Source organism: Anabrus simplex, chromosome 3 (assembly GCF_040414725.1).
Source record: "Anabrus simplex isolate iqAnaSimp1 chromosome 3, ASM4041472v1, whole genome shotgun sequence".
NCBI lineage: Eukaryota > Metazoa > Arthropoda > Insecta > Orthoptera > Tettigoniidae > Anabrus > Anabrus simplex.
The window spans coordinates 287,664,100-287,678,848 of NC_090267.1; the positions used below are offsets into that span (position 1 = coordinate 287,664,100).

At 38.9% G+C, this 14,749-nt stretch overlaps 1 protein-coding gene across 1 annotated transcript in view; it reads left to right on the forward strand.

Annotated features, from left to right (window-relative positions):
* The window catches only part of N (neurogenic locus Notch protein), a 518,735-nt gene that overhangs the window by 454,609 nt on the left and 49,377 nt on the right, over positions 1 to 14,749 (forward strand). Inside the window, exons 9-11 of the mRNA XM_067143095.2 lie at positions 10,168 to 10,404; positions 11,855 to 12,161; positions 13,704 to 13,963. Of these exons, the coding sequence (XP_066999196.2) occupies positions 10,168 to 10,404; positions 11,855 to 12,161; positions 13,704 to 13,963 (804 nt within the window). The remainder of the gene's footprint in view (positions 1 to 10,167; positions 10,405 to 11,854; positions 12,162 to 13,703; positions 13,964 to 14,749) is intronic.

Consider the following 14,749-nt stretch of genomic DNA (forward strand, 5'->3'; position numbering starts at 1 on the left):
GTTGTAGGAGGCTGTATTTGTCATTTCGAAAGATGTGACCGAAATAGGCCGCTACCCTGCGTTCTTCGAGGATTAAGGCTTCGTATGATTTCCCGGCACGGCGGAGTACCTCCTCATCCTACGATGTATCCACATTTCACAGGCTTGTGGTCGGTTCGTTGACGACACCTTTACATGACTATCACGTGACGCTTTCAAGTATTACAAACACATATATTTAAACAAATACTTAAATGCATGTAGAATAATGCATACCAAATACCACCAAGAAAAAAATTCACATTTGAAGATGAAATACGGTCTACAACAGCAAAAACATGCTGATCTTCATGGTTGGTTAACAGAAAAGAACTTGACTGTAGCGTCAAATACAGTGAACACAGTGAATAAAAAGAAAGGAAAATTGTGTTAATCTGTGTTAGTATAATATGAAATTCTTATTATCGTATCCTAGAAATGTATGATTGCTTTTGGCCAGTTGAAGATGTAGACGCCATATTTTTCTTAGCCGGGCTGAGTGACAGATGGTAAAGCGCTGGCCTTCTGAGCCCAAGTTGGAGGATTCGATCCCGACTCAATCTGGTATCCATTGAAGGTGCTGCAAGTATGCTGGGTAGGAAAAGAACTCGTACAGGACAAATTTCCAGTACTTAGTAGTCCCCGAAAACCGTACAAAATTAATGGGATTAATTAACGGGATGTAAAATAATAATCTTATATATAATTATAATTATAATAATTTTATTATTCTTATTTCCGAGCTACCAAAAATCCAATAACAGTAACTTTTAAAATAAGTTATGCAGGTATCAGGTTTAAATTATTTTGATTTTCAGTACTGTTGTTCCTTATTCAATCAACTTGGCTTCAGGTATGAAAGAGTATAGGCCTAGTATTAACGGTATGGATTTTAAGTGACGCCAGGGCATCGGAATTTTGTCTCGGAGTTATTAATGTACCAGAAACCAACAACTCGGAGTTGTCGCATTTAAATACCCTTAAAACTCCTTCATCATTTCCCTCTCCCTTTTATGGATTATTTTCTCGCTTCTTAACTTTCCTTCTCTTCGTCTCCATATTAAAGGCGATATTTCGGAATCATCTTGAAATTTGTATCTTCTTCTTGTGTTCTTGTAACTAACTTTTTTGTTTGGTTAAAGGTAAAATATTTGATCCATTTTCAATATGCATGCAGGCCATGACGAGAACTTTCACCGGTTCTAATGGCTAAACGCAGTATTGTGAATGCTCTAGTCACAATAATTTACTCGGAAAAAAACGGATCAGATGCTTGGTATTCCATTGCGATATCAAACTCATAATCATCGGTTATTACCAGCCCCCAGATTTTTAGTCAGTGATGAGGTAGAATATCCGCCTCTGTGGTGTAGTGGTTAGTTTGATTAGCTGCCACCCCCCAGAGGCCCGGGTTCGATTCCCGGCTCTGTCACGAAATTTGAAAAGTGGCACGAGGGCTGGAACAGGGACCACTCAGCCTCGGGAGGTCAACTGAGTAGAGCGAGATTCGATTCCTACCTCAGCCATCCTGGAAGTGGTTTTCCGTGGTTTCCCACTTCTTCTCGAGGCAAATGCCGGGATGGTACCTAACTTAAGGCCACGACCGCTTCCTTCCCTCTTCCTCGTCTATCCCTTCCAATCTTCTCATCCCCTCGCAAGGCCCCTGTTCAGCATAGCAGGTGAGGCCGCCTGGGCGAGGTACTGGTCATTTTCCCTAGTTGTATCCCCCGACCGAGAGTCTGAAGCTCCAGGACACTGCCCCCTTGAGGCGGTAGAGGTGGGATCCCTCGCTGATTCCGAGGGAAAAACCGACCCAGGAGGATAAACAGGAGAATAAATTAGAATGCGAACCAGTTTGGTTAGTAGGAAGTGTCGTCCAAACCCCTCTTCTGTAATGTAGCGAGAGTAACATAAATTCTAGGGGTTCTGCTGGACCATGCTCGTAAAATGTATGCATATATCCTGGCTTAACCGTTATGCAGGGTAGAGTATACTTGTTACTCGCTTCAGTAAGTTTGTATTCTAACTTACTACTGCCTAACATCCAGGCTCTAGTTATAACTGTACCTACTTAGTTCTTGAAACAATCATCGTTGAACAATAAGGGTACTCATACTTTCAATACATTCCCACAGAGAAGCATATGGCAGTACGCACGTTAGTTAACCAGCATTGTTAAATATTACGGCGCAAATCTATAATGTGCTCATAATACAGATACAGAAATGTACAGACTGAACATTAAAAGAAACACACGGAAACACTACGGAGGTGAGATTCGATCCCTGGATCGCGAGCTTGTGAAGCAGAGAACTTGCTCGTTGCGCTACGTGATCCTGGAAATGAATGTGTCCCGTGCTAATCTCGAGACGTAGTCTCGAAATATTCAAATTCCATTTTCTCGAGTTGCGCCTTGCAGTTCGAACCGGTGAAAGTTCTCGCCATGGCCTGCTCGGTATTGAAAATGTGTCAAATCGGATGGGACACGTGGGCAAAGTCTTCTTATCAGGTATATGAACAGGGGCATAACGTTAGGGCCTGCAGGGCCTGCATTGTAGGTGGGCCCGGGCCTTTAAGAGGCCCCGCAGACTCCCCGCAATAAATAAATAAATAAATAAGTGTGCATATATCTAGCTTAATGTCACTCTGCACGAAAATAGGGCGGTTTTGTAGAATCAGTCGGAATAGCTTGTTTTACTGTTTGTACGTAGAGGAATAATTGTCAGTGATGTATAGTTGGCAGTTCAGCGACTTGAACCACGGAGGCAGTCAAATAAAACTTATTAAGCGATATTTTTAATAATCTTACAATAATGAACAATCCCTTTGTTTATGCATTTATTTTACTGGTTGCTTTATGGCGCACCGACACAGATAGGTCTTATGGTGACGATGGGATGGGAAAGGGCTGGGAGTGGGAAGGAAGCGGCCGTGGCTTTAATTAAGGTACATCCCCAGCATTTGCCTGATGTGAAAATGGGAAACCACGGAAAGCCATCTTCAGGGCTGCCGACAGTAAGGTTCGAACCCACTGTCTACCGAATACTGGCCGCACTTACGCGACTGCAGCTACCGAGCTTGGTAATTTGACAATATATTACACAACAGTATTTTTACCTGTTGTGATTACATTTATATTAGTTATACATGGGCTTTACATCTTAATTGAGGGGGGCCGAATGTTTATTTTGACAGGGGAGCCCGTATCACATTCGTTACGGCCCTGGATATGAAATAAGGTTCTCCCTATATATTTTCCTGGAGTGATTGCGGGACTACATTCCAAGCGGATGTCGAGGTGTGGAATCGAACCATACTATTATGGCATTTTAACACGCATGGTTATAGAAGCTAGCGTACTTTTTCTTTACTTTCATGTGTAATAAGGGTTGCATTGATAGGGTTCACTGTCAACATGTAAGAAAGACAGGAGAGTAGAAAGTTATATTGTGCAGACTCCTGCGAACACTGTCGACCTACATTTCCCAGCCTCGCGCTAAATGAGAAGCAAATTATTGCTAAACATGAGTTGAAGACAGCTAACTAGCCTTATTTAATCATGCCCTCAACAAGTTCACTTCCCTTCCCTGCGCTTCACTCTTCATTAATATAAACTTTCTCCTCACTTAGCGTTTAAATTATTACTTTGAAAATATTCGGCAATTGGTGTATTATGTTACAAGAAACAAGTGTTGAGGTTCAAGTTTCAGTTTCATCCAATTCTCTCGTTCTGATATGTCAGTTTTATATTGTAATTGTGTATGGCCCGAATGAACCTTATAGTTCTAGCTTTATATAAATATAGTTATTCCTCAGAGTTCTGCTAGCTTCAAGGTTTACGATTTTCGAGATACACGGTAGCTCATCCGTATTGCATCCTTTCAACCAACGGCTGCTCCTGAATACTGATCTGAGGCCAATCCCCAGTCGCTTTGCGTTTCGCAATTTTAAAAATCACTTCGACTGGGCAATATAATCTTAGAAAAGGATGATTCTGGTTAGTAGTTATTTAGTCTGCGCTACTGGTCGACTGCAGATCTCAAGAGTATTTCCCAAAATGAGGCCATGAATTTCTATCTCAGAAAATAAAAGAGTATTCATGTGTTTGAATTAGCTTGATTTAACCGAAACGTGTCCAGTTAACATTTTGGCAATATAGACACACAAAATAGTGGTTTTTATGTGAAATTATTATTTCTGTTTTACTTCGTCACAGTTCCATCCCGGTTAACTCCCAAATTTATTGTCAGGTCATAGCACAAAATAGTATTCTTGTGCTTTGGCGATAAGGGTGATATCCTGCTTTCATTTTTAAATGAGCCCGCATAGTGTCTAGGATCGTCTTTATGGTCTGATGGAGTCCCGATGGTGGACACAATTCTCACCATCAGAATGTTCTTCTTCTTATCTTCATGGGGCCTCTAAATATTAGTTCTTAATTAGCGTCGACCTCTAAGATCTTTTGCTACCATGTTTTCCTTCATTCCCGCCTAGATATACCTGCTCTCTTCGCAAAGCTGCAGATTGTTCTTATTGGGTCTTCTTGGATTTTTTCTCTCCTTCTTCACCTGGTAGTCCTAGAGTGGAGAGTCTGATTCTACCCAGCGCCTCACATTCGAGAAGTATGTGTTTAGCTGATTCCTCTGCTTCATTGCATTTCCTACATATATTGTCTCTTTATTACTCCAATTCTATGTAGGTGTTTTTCAGATGGCAGTGTCCTGTCAACCAACAGTCCTACTATCCATCTTATATTTTCTCTGCTGAGTTAGCCGGCAGGGTAGGAGAGGTGGTAATGTACAATTTCTAATCACTAGATCGCGTGCGAAAGGCCTGGGTTCAATTCCAAACCTCTCTGCAGTGTTAATGTGGAATGAAGGCATATGGCGGTGTTGATAGTGATTCGTCTGTCGGATGGCGACGTGAAACTTTGGTGTTTTCTGACAGGAGCAGGCTAAGTGCCGACATAGGGTTTCACTCTCTTCCTTTCTCTCTCTCTCTCTCTCTCTCTCTCACACACACACACACACACACTCTCTCTCTCTCTCTCTCACACATACACACACTCACTCACTCACTCACTCACTCACTCACTCACTCACTCACTGACGCGCAGGTCGCCCATGGGTGTCAACTAGAAAGACTTCATCAGTACTCTCCGGAGGCAATACTGTACATCTTAATTCCGTTTCCTAAGTCGGGATCAGGAATGAGCTGAGGTGAAATGAAATTACATGGCGTTTTTAAAGAAAGATTATCAGATGGAAATCGTGCACACCAGATTTTTTGTTTGTTTGTTTGTTTGTTTGTTTGTTTGTTTGTTTGTTTGTTTGTTTGTTTGTTTGTTTGTTTGTTTGTTTGTTTGTTTGTTTGTTTGTATATATTCAGTTTTCGAGAGGATTTTGGGAGCGCCCATTTGTTGCTTGATGGCGCAAACCTGCTGGACATTTGGAGTTAGGTCAATTTTCTTTGCCCAAAAAACACGCGCGACTTAATCCCCCTCACATTTCTACTTGTTTGTTAAATTTGAAGAAGTCGCGTCACAACGATCCATTTCATCCGATATTCTGTTAAGGATCAAGTTTAGAAGTGAAGTAGGGGTGGTCTGTATTCCTTCTAGGTGCGGATTGCGGGAACGCCTATCAGCAATACCTTCTGTGATCAGTTGGCTCTCCACTAAGGAAATCCTAAGTAGGACTACAATTCTGATACACAAGAACCTCGCTTATCCGGGTTAAGTAGGACCGGAACTGATCCGGATTATCGAAAATCCGGATAATCTGGTAAAAGCTAAAAAAAAAAAAAAAAAAAAAAAAAAAAAACAAATACAGTACATGTTAGACAATGTATTTTAAGTTGTACAGTAATACCTTTTTTTCACTTGTACAAAAAAATATCAGAACACTTCTCGTACATTTATGACTGTTTTATGCACTAAAATAATGTGAGTTTTTCTGTTTTACATTTGTATAGTGTGCGCGCAGTACGATCACGAAGATGTTTTACTAACTACAGTTCTGCCGGTGTGGTTTCAGTCAAGGATTCTAAATAGGCCATCAGTTTGTCCAACTGAATTGTTGCCTCTCCATGAGTCATTGATTCTTCTGATGAAGCGCTGGTTTCATTTTCGAATTCACTATCAGTGAATTAATAGTGCGTTGCATTCAGAAGAGCGTGGGTTCGAATCCCACCTCGGCAGTCCTGGGAATGGTTTTTCACGGTTTCCCATTCTCAATTCCAGGTGAACGCCGGGACGGTACCTTTTATAGACCGTGGCCGAATTACTTGCAATTTCTGTTCTTAACAATCCTTGGCGGAAAAGACATTCAAGAAGAGTCGACGCCGTAAAAGAAGTACTGAACGAATGCAAATAAATTTTAATTTTCGACCCGGATAAACCGGAGATCTGGATTAATGAGGGCCGGATAAACGAGGTTGTTGTGTACTTAATACTATAATACTGGTCTAAAAATCCCGTTTTCCTGTATTTTGTCTCTTGGATTATGACTATAATCTGGATTATTTATTCATACTAATAAATACATATAGAGCAAATCACCTTTTTACAGACAAACGTTAAGAATCTCACCTCATAAGAAATCTAAGAATGTAAAATAATGTGTAAGGATAGTTTTAAAATACCGAATAATGATAATAATAATAATAATAATAATAATAATAATAATAATAATAATAATAATAATAATAATAATAATAATAATAATGGCTTAACGTCCCTCTAACTACTTTTACGGTTTTCGGAGTCGCCGAGGTGCCGGAATTTAGTCCCGCAGGAATTTTTTTTTTATGTGCCAGTAAATCTACCTACACGAGACTGACATATTTGAGCACCTTCAAATACCACCGGACTGAGCCAGGATCAAACATGCCAAGTTGGGTTCAGAAGGCCAGCGCCTCAACCGCCTGAGCCATTCGGCCCGGCAATAATAATAATAATACTAATACTAATAATAATAATAATAATAATAATCGTATTTCTTGCGTGCATATATTTTGATTGGACGCCATTTAGGCTGCTGTTTATCAATTTCGACATTCTGCTTAACTCTACCAGTTGACGAAGAAATGAGAACTCTCGTGGGCGAGATATTGCTTGCTTTTAATTAATTTCGTCGAGTAAATATCGAATGTGTTACGGGAGACCCTTACATGCCGACAACGTACAACATGAGTGTCGACCGGGCTATTTTCTGCCCTTCGAAAATGCAATTACTTGTGCTGGGTTTGAACCTGCGATCTTGATATCCTGAACCAGACACAGAGGGAGTTGAAATGCTTTAAATATTCACAAGCCCCGTCGGAGGGAAACTGTGTTGGCGCTCCGTGTTTTTACTCATCAGAATTATTATCAATCCATTTCAGAGGCTTGGAACATCCTTAATCATCAGATCCCGTACATGTGTGCGTAGTTTTTTTTTAAAAAACATGTGTTATTGTGACGTCCTAGACAGCATGTGTAACTCTGGGTGAATTACTACTATCCTTGAATATGAAATAAGATACTGCCTCAGCATCTGTTAAAATTGAATGTAAGGAGAACCTGTTGGATGCGAAGTGCACCCTTAGGATAGCCGATGTCATCGCCATGATTCGAACCTTGGACCTCTGAATGGTGCAGCTTCCAGTGTTGTCAGTTGTGAAGATATACACTTGTTCTTGTTCTGTTACAACAATTACATTTATTTGTTTTTCTGAAGAAGTTCCAGTTTTTGCATGTTTATCAGTATTAACATCAAATAACTTGTTAACATGTATGTAACAACTAGCAACAATCTTCGGGAAGAGTATGTTATCAGTTCGAATTGGTTTCTGAAGTCGTATTTGCAGCGGAGTAGTGTCTGCAGTCTTTGTGGAATTCTGGAGAAGTAAGTTATGAGTCACAGATGTGATTGTCTTTAATGGGACGAGCTAATCGTAGGAGCAAATGGCAACACTGCGATGGATTCTTTCCAGTATGTTTTGTGTGTGCTGGAACTCGTTGCTGAGCTTCCTGGGCTGGCATGTGAACCAATCCGACCCGCCAGCCGAGCGGAGGCAAGGCCACGGCAGCCATGACACTTGACAGCCAAATGGCCCGTAGCTTGTAGCAATAAGGGCACTTTCAAACACATCCTCAGAAATCGGAGAAGTGTGTTCATTATGAATAACTGGAAGGGTACTTCTAGTTTTCTATACAGCAGTTACGCTTTGACTCAAAAACATTTTCCGGGTGGGAAGTACCGTACCGTACGGAACCGGTATTTATATACAGTGTATTTAAAAAAATAAAAAAAACTCATCTACTGTCTTACATAATTTTACGTCTTAACCTTTCTACCGAACTCAATATTGTACAGTTTTTACTATGTCAATATTCCTCATACTTTTCCATGTCACAAAAGTCTGTCGGAATACTGGTAATGGTAGTCTAATGTTATGGTTTTACGTCCCCACTAACTACTTTTACGATTTTTTGAGATGCCGAGGTGCTGACATATTGTCCAGCAGAAGTTATACGTCCCAGTAAATACAAGACTCTTAAGATTGATTGGGACCTCTCGAAAAGGCCGACCCCATGGTCGTTTCATCCCGGGATGTTGGCAGCTTTCCTGGAGAGTGTGGGATACCGTACCGTACACTGTACTTATTTACTATTTATGTAGGCCCTACTCAGTATTCCAATGTTCCTGAGCATATTCAGGCCTAAAGTTAGAGAACGAAGAATTGGAATTATGCCTCGAACACTATGCTGATAGGCCTCTCATTTATAATTTCATTGTTCGAAATTTATGACCTATGTATTCGTACATTCTCCTGTGTTGGAATACCATCGTCTTTACCACTTTCCAGAAAATACTGAAATAGTGCTTTATATTCTTTCGATGAAAATAGAGTACCGATACCTACCATAAATATCAATGTTGTGGTTCGCTTATTTTGAAAGTGACCAAATGTCCCGTATTTTCTCTTGAGCGTCCCGTTGTCCTAGCTTTTAGATTTCCAGATCCAACATTTTAGTTGGATTCTTTCAAATAGGATATGTACTATCCCTGTTTAGAGTTACCGGTATGTTGAAAAATTAGTGGAGATTGTTATACAACTTTCTGATAAACAGTTGATAACAGTGTTTACCAAGCGAGTTGGCTTCGCGGTCAGCTTGTATTCTGGAGATGGTGGGTTCGAACTCCACTGTCGGCAGCACTGAAGATGGTTTTCTGTGGTTGCCCATTTTTACATCAGGAAAATGCTAGGGATGAACTCTTAATTAAGCCCATGGTCGTTTCATCCACAGTCCTAGCATTTTCCTTTCCCATCGTTGCCATACAACCTACTGTATCTGTGTCGGTGCGACAAAGAGTGTTTGATAGGTTTCTGTGTGTGTAACGGTTTTTGTTAACCGGCCGGGAATCGAACCCGGGACCCTCTGAACCGAAGGCCAGTACGCTGACCATTCAGCGGTCGTTCATGGACTTGGTCCTTGTCTCTTTTCTGCTCTCCTACTCACACTAACCAATGATTGTATTCTTCCCTCTGTGTGCTCTTCCTTAGCTTCCTATGATTTATTTAATTTAGAATTGTTGTGGAACCAGAGGGAGGGGAGGGGTTTAGTATGGTTGCGCTTAGCTGCTGGCTTTCCACCCGGATGGCTGAGGTTAGAATTCCAGCCATTTCCAGGTCAGAATTTTCTCATGAAAAATCGCGAGGTATCAGGAAGGGCCTTCATCCGGTCTTAAACCTCCAGTATGAGCCTGGCCGGCTCCAGCAACCCCAAAAATACGTGTCATAAGGTGAAAAAAGCTTTGTTGTGGAACCATCACTCACTAGATTGCTTGTGGATTATTCAATCTTACTTATTTAGCTGGTGTTTTGTGAGGATATTCCCTGTTTATTTTTCTCTTGAACTGTATATTTCCAGCAGTATTTTTCAGGAGAGACATGATAATGATCGGATGTATGATGTGGCTTATGTGAGGTTTGCTGGCTAATTATATAATGGTCTGTTGAGAAGTGTGCTCTGTTCGTAGTATCCAAGTGTCCTGTAAATTAGTGGGGTGTGTGTGAAATTTGCTGACATTAAACAATGCTCTTTCATTTTCTTTGATGTTTTATCATGACATGTTCTTCATGACGATGTTTCTCTTGTTCCAGGTTTCACTGGCACACAGTGTGAAGATGATATTGACGAGTGTGCATCAAACCCTTGCTTAAATGGCGGCATCTGCAATGATTTAATCAACACTTTTACCTGTGCCTGCACGATTGGGTTTACAGGTAGCCGGTGTCAGATCAATATAGACGATTGTGCTAGCAACCCATGTCGTAATGGAGGGATCTGTAATGATTCTATTGGTGGCTACACATGTAAATGTCCTGCAGGGTTTACAGGTACAGATCACTTCTTACTCTATACCATAAGATTTGTTTTACCTTTGATTGAATATTGCTTGCTAACTGATTCAGAGTATTACAAAGATTACTTGTCTTTGATAGTGAAAAAAAAGTTAAAGAAATTTGTTTCATGTTATGAATTTGTTGTCTGTGGTTTCTTATCTAATATCTAAAATACAGGAATATCTTTAAGATCCATCGGGATGGCTGAGGGTAGAGTTCTGGTCATTCCCAGGTCAGAATTTTCTCATGAAAAATCACAAGGTATTGGGAAGGGCATTCGGTCCTAAACCTCCAGTATTAGCTTGGGTAGCTCCAGAGATCCCATATAGCATAAGGTGAATAAATCTTTGTTGTGGAACCGTCACTCACTCAATTTATTTATGAAGTAAATGGTAAATTATTTGAAATACTAAAAGTCACTAACTAAAATAAAAATTATGGGAAAAGATCATTTTAATAATTATATTGTAATTACAATTCAATACAGATCAGAACCATGAAGTTCATAACCTATGATCATTTTGAAAGTTCCAAGGTATGAAGTTTAGTCTCACCTAGTGAAGGCAGCCACTTAATGTCTCTCTGCTAAGAAACACATAATGAAGTGATATCTTCTTCTTTCCAAATGTTTGCATTATTCAAGCCCCATATAAAAAAGTCAGCAATTTTTCGTTGAGACTGGTGCTAAGTAATTTTACTGCTTACCTTTTTGAAAATGTAATTTGTGATTGCAATTGAGTAAAATATTTCTCGGGTAACTGTAATTCAGCCCAATTACTTTTTTCTTTTACTTTTTCTCCCTTGTACTTAATAGTGACATGACACCAGCAGACCCATATCAGTCAAATCCCACTTGCTCCGCATTCACTGAATCTTCTTAGCTTGATTTCATTAAAATGCCTTACACATGGATGTACTCATTCGGACACTGAAAATTTTGATGTGTCTTCTTAATGAGAACAATCCTTCGTAGTTGTTTATTTTTGCCACTTTTCTTTTTCAAAGAAGTTATTCTATTGATTATTTTTAATATCCTTATACTCATTTTGAATTGCAGCTGGCCATCCATACTACTCTAAGCACTTTCTTGGGGTGAAGTCATTTTTAAATTACAGTTTGGAACCTAGGCATCTGAAAGCTGAGTGACATTGTCACTGGCTTCTCACTAAAGAAACTGCTGCTCAAATCTTGGTCAGTACATCTGGGATTTAAAAACTTAAAAGTTGCTGTTCAAATTTCACTTAAAATTCGAGGTCATGTGGTTGTAATCATAACATCAAAAGTCCCGTTAAACTACTTGGAGACTCACTTTGCATCTCTTATAAACCAAAAGACAGGAAAGCACTCACCAAGAGTATTTATTAAAGTAAAACTGATTTTGTATTTTGTTGTTGTAGGCTATATCTTATTTTATTACATTAAATGATATGTGTTAAATTTTCAGGTACAAACTGCGAAATTAACATCAATGATTGTCAGAGTTCTCCTTGTTATCGTGGCGAATGTATTGATGGAGAGAACTCCTTTACCTGTAACTGCTATCCAGGCTTTACTGGGTTCCTCTGTCAAACTCAGATCAACGAATGTGAAAGTAGTCCTTGTCAGTATGGTGGCCATTGTGAAGATCTGATTAATGGTTATCACTGCCAATGCCGACCAGGAACTTCAGGAAGTAATTGTGAGATCAATGTGAACGAATGTTTCAGCAACCCTTGTCGCAACCGAGCAAAATGTATTGATGATATCAACAAGTGAGTGTTTCTCATTCAAAATTCCAAAATAGCTGTCTTATTTAGTATTGCAGTACTCCCCTGTTTGTATTATTTTGCATTAATTATATGTAAGTCATGAATTATATACTGGTATCACTTTGTATTACCACCATATCCAAGAGAAGTATATTTCAAAATCATTAAAATGGATCTAAGGCCACTGTTTTAAGAGAAGTATATTTCAAAATCATTAAAATGGATCTAAGGCCACTGTTTTAAATCTCCTGTTAGTTGTTGATTAACCAACATTGGTTGGATTGCTTACAACATATAATAGACTATATTAAAGTCCAGAAAATATATTTCAAGTGTTTCGATGTTGCATCATCCTTAGTATTGATTCTTCTGTGATATGTTTCCTTTGTTACTGCATTCCATACTGTCACAAGTTCAGTAGAAACTATTCCATTTGTATGTGTTGTCTTTTAGCCTTTTATAACTGTAGTTAATAAGATCCACTTAACATAGGAATTTTTATAAAGTTTTGATGTATAGCGATCGTGCAAATTGTTCTTGATTTTATAGAACATGATGGGCTGTATTTGCCACCTAATGTTCTTCAAGAGGCAACTCATTTCTTAAGAAGTATAAATAAAGCCTTGCTACAGTTTTATTTTATTCAAGTTTCAAAGTAAGAAAAGAGTTAAACTGAAGAAACCAAAGAAATTAACTTTAACTGTTGATCGTTAGTGAGCCAGTGTTCTCCCTAGGACCCTTTTAATGGGTGCACCGCCGTGCCATTTTCAGAGACCGCCCGGCTAACATAGCCTACATATGTGCTAGTTACATAATATTAATACATATTTGAGGCATTGGATGCTCCAAATTAAAATGTAAATACTGTAAATCTCTTTATTCAGCGATAAATTTTCATTTTTGTCAGCATAATTGCATCAATTATATCGGAGTTTAAATTTTTAACTTGACTATCACGTAGTGTCATGTGCGAGTGTTGTCTGTATTAGCGAGGAATCCCATGTGAGCACTCGATTCTGCAAGACATCACAAACCCGTATGGCACTCCACAGCAACTGAATGTTAAGCCCCGGTGTTATATGATTATGAATGAGCAGTAGAACACTAGAAATTCAAAATACTCTGTTATGCTTTTTTATGATAAAACACTTAAGTCCAGAAAATATATTTCAAGTGTTTCGATGTTGCATCATCCTTAGTTTGATTCTTCTGTGATATGTTTCCTTTTGCAATTAGTTTACCTGTCTGATATAATTGTTAATTCATGGAGGGGAATATATTGAAATTTTATCAACATTTTTTACTTAGTATTCCTTGCCTGGTTACTCATTCCTGCCACCCGGCTGATGAAAATTTCTGGGGAGAACACAGTGAGCTCTTAAGTATTGGGAGCAAACATTGTTGAAGATAACACTGCTATTACAGCATTTGACATTATTTTACTTCAATCTCTACTGAACAAGTGTACAGCATGTCATTCATGATTTAATACTCTGTAATACTAATCAAATATATCGTAACAGAAAATCTTTCCTTTTGTTCCAGATATATCTGTGAATGTATTCCTGGTTTCACTGGTCAGCATTGTGAGACTAACATCAATGAATGTGCCAGCAATCCTTGTGCCAATGGTGGTGTATGTACAGATCTGGTGAATGGCTTCCGCTGTGAATGTCCACGAGGCTATTATGATGCACGTTGTCTCAGTGACGTGAATGAGTGTGATAGTGATCCTTGTATGAATGGAGGAACCTGTGAGGATGGAGTCAATCAGTTCATCTGTCATTGCCTTCCTGGCTATGGAGGTGAGTGTTAAGTTTGACAGTTTTCTGAATTCATGTAATAAGTAGATGGTAGGCTCAACCAGTGGACTGAATTGCTGTTAAGTCCTAAATGAGCAAACAAAATGAAGTGGTCTTGTTTGAACCTAAACTAATATTTCTACCAAATAATCTCATATGTCATATAGTTTTCCATTTTCACACTAGGCAAATGCTGCCTTAATTCAGACAATGGCCATTACTTTTACCTTCCTCTCCTTGTCTTAGAGTGCCAGTGAAGGAAAGGAGCAAGATGCACAGCATAACTTTTTCGTAGCTTATGATGGAAGATAACACAGTTGCTCTCGCTGTTGATATATATATATCATTTTCTGAAATATATATGTAGGAACATCTCATAAAACGAAGAGAATGGCTGAAAATTTGCTATGATTAACAGTCTGCCTGAATGTTAAACCAAATTTGTAGACCACAATTTAAATGACTTGTTGAGTGATTTTATTTCAGTGTATAATAATTGATTGAAAACTTAATTGGTTTCTCCTGAAGTATGTATATTACTGAATTATTTTCTGTTTTATTTGTTTATGAAAATATGCACAAAAGGTAATATGCAGGGTTTCATCATATTAGAAAAGTTATATGATCTCACATAAATTCTTCTGAAGATCTGATGTAAATTATTCCTTTTTAAAACAGTTACAGTAGTAATTTTCTTGGGAAGTCTGCTTGGTGTTATTTACAGCAGTCCAATTGTCCCATAGTCCCCCCATTCTTGTTTTTCCTTTTCTTTTTAAAGATACATACATA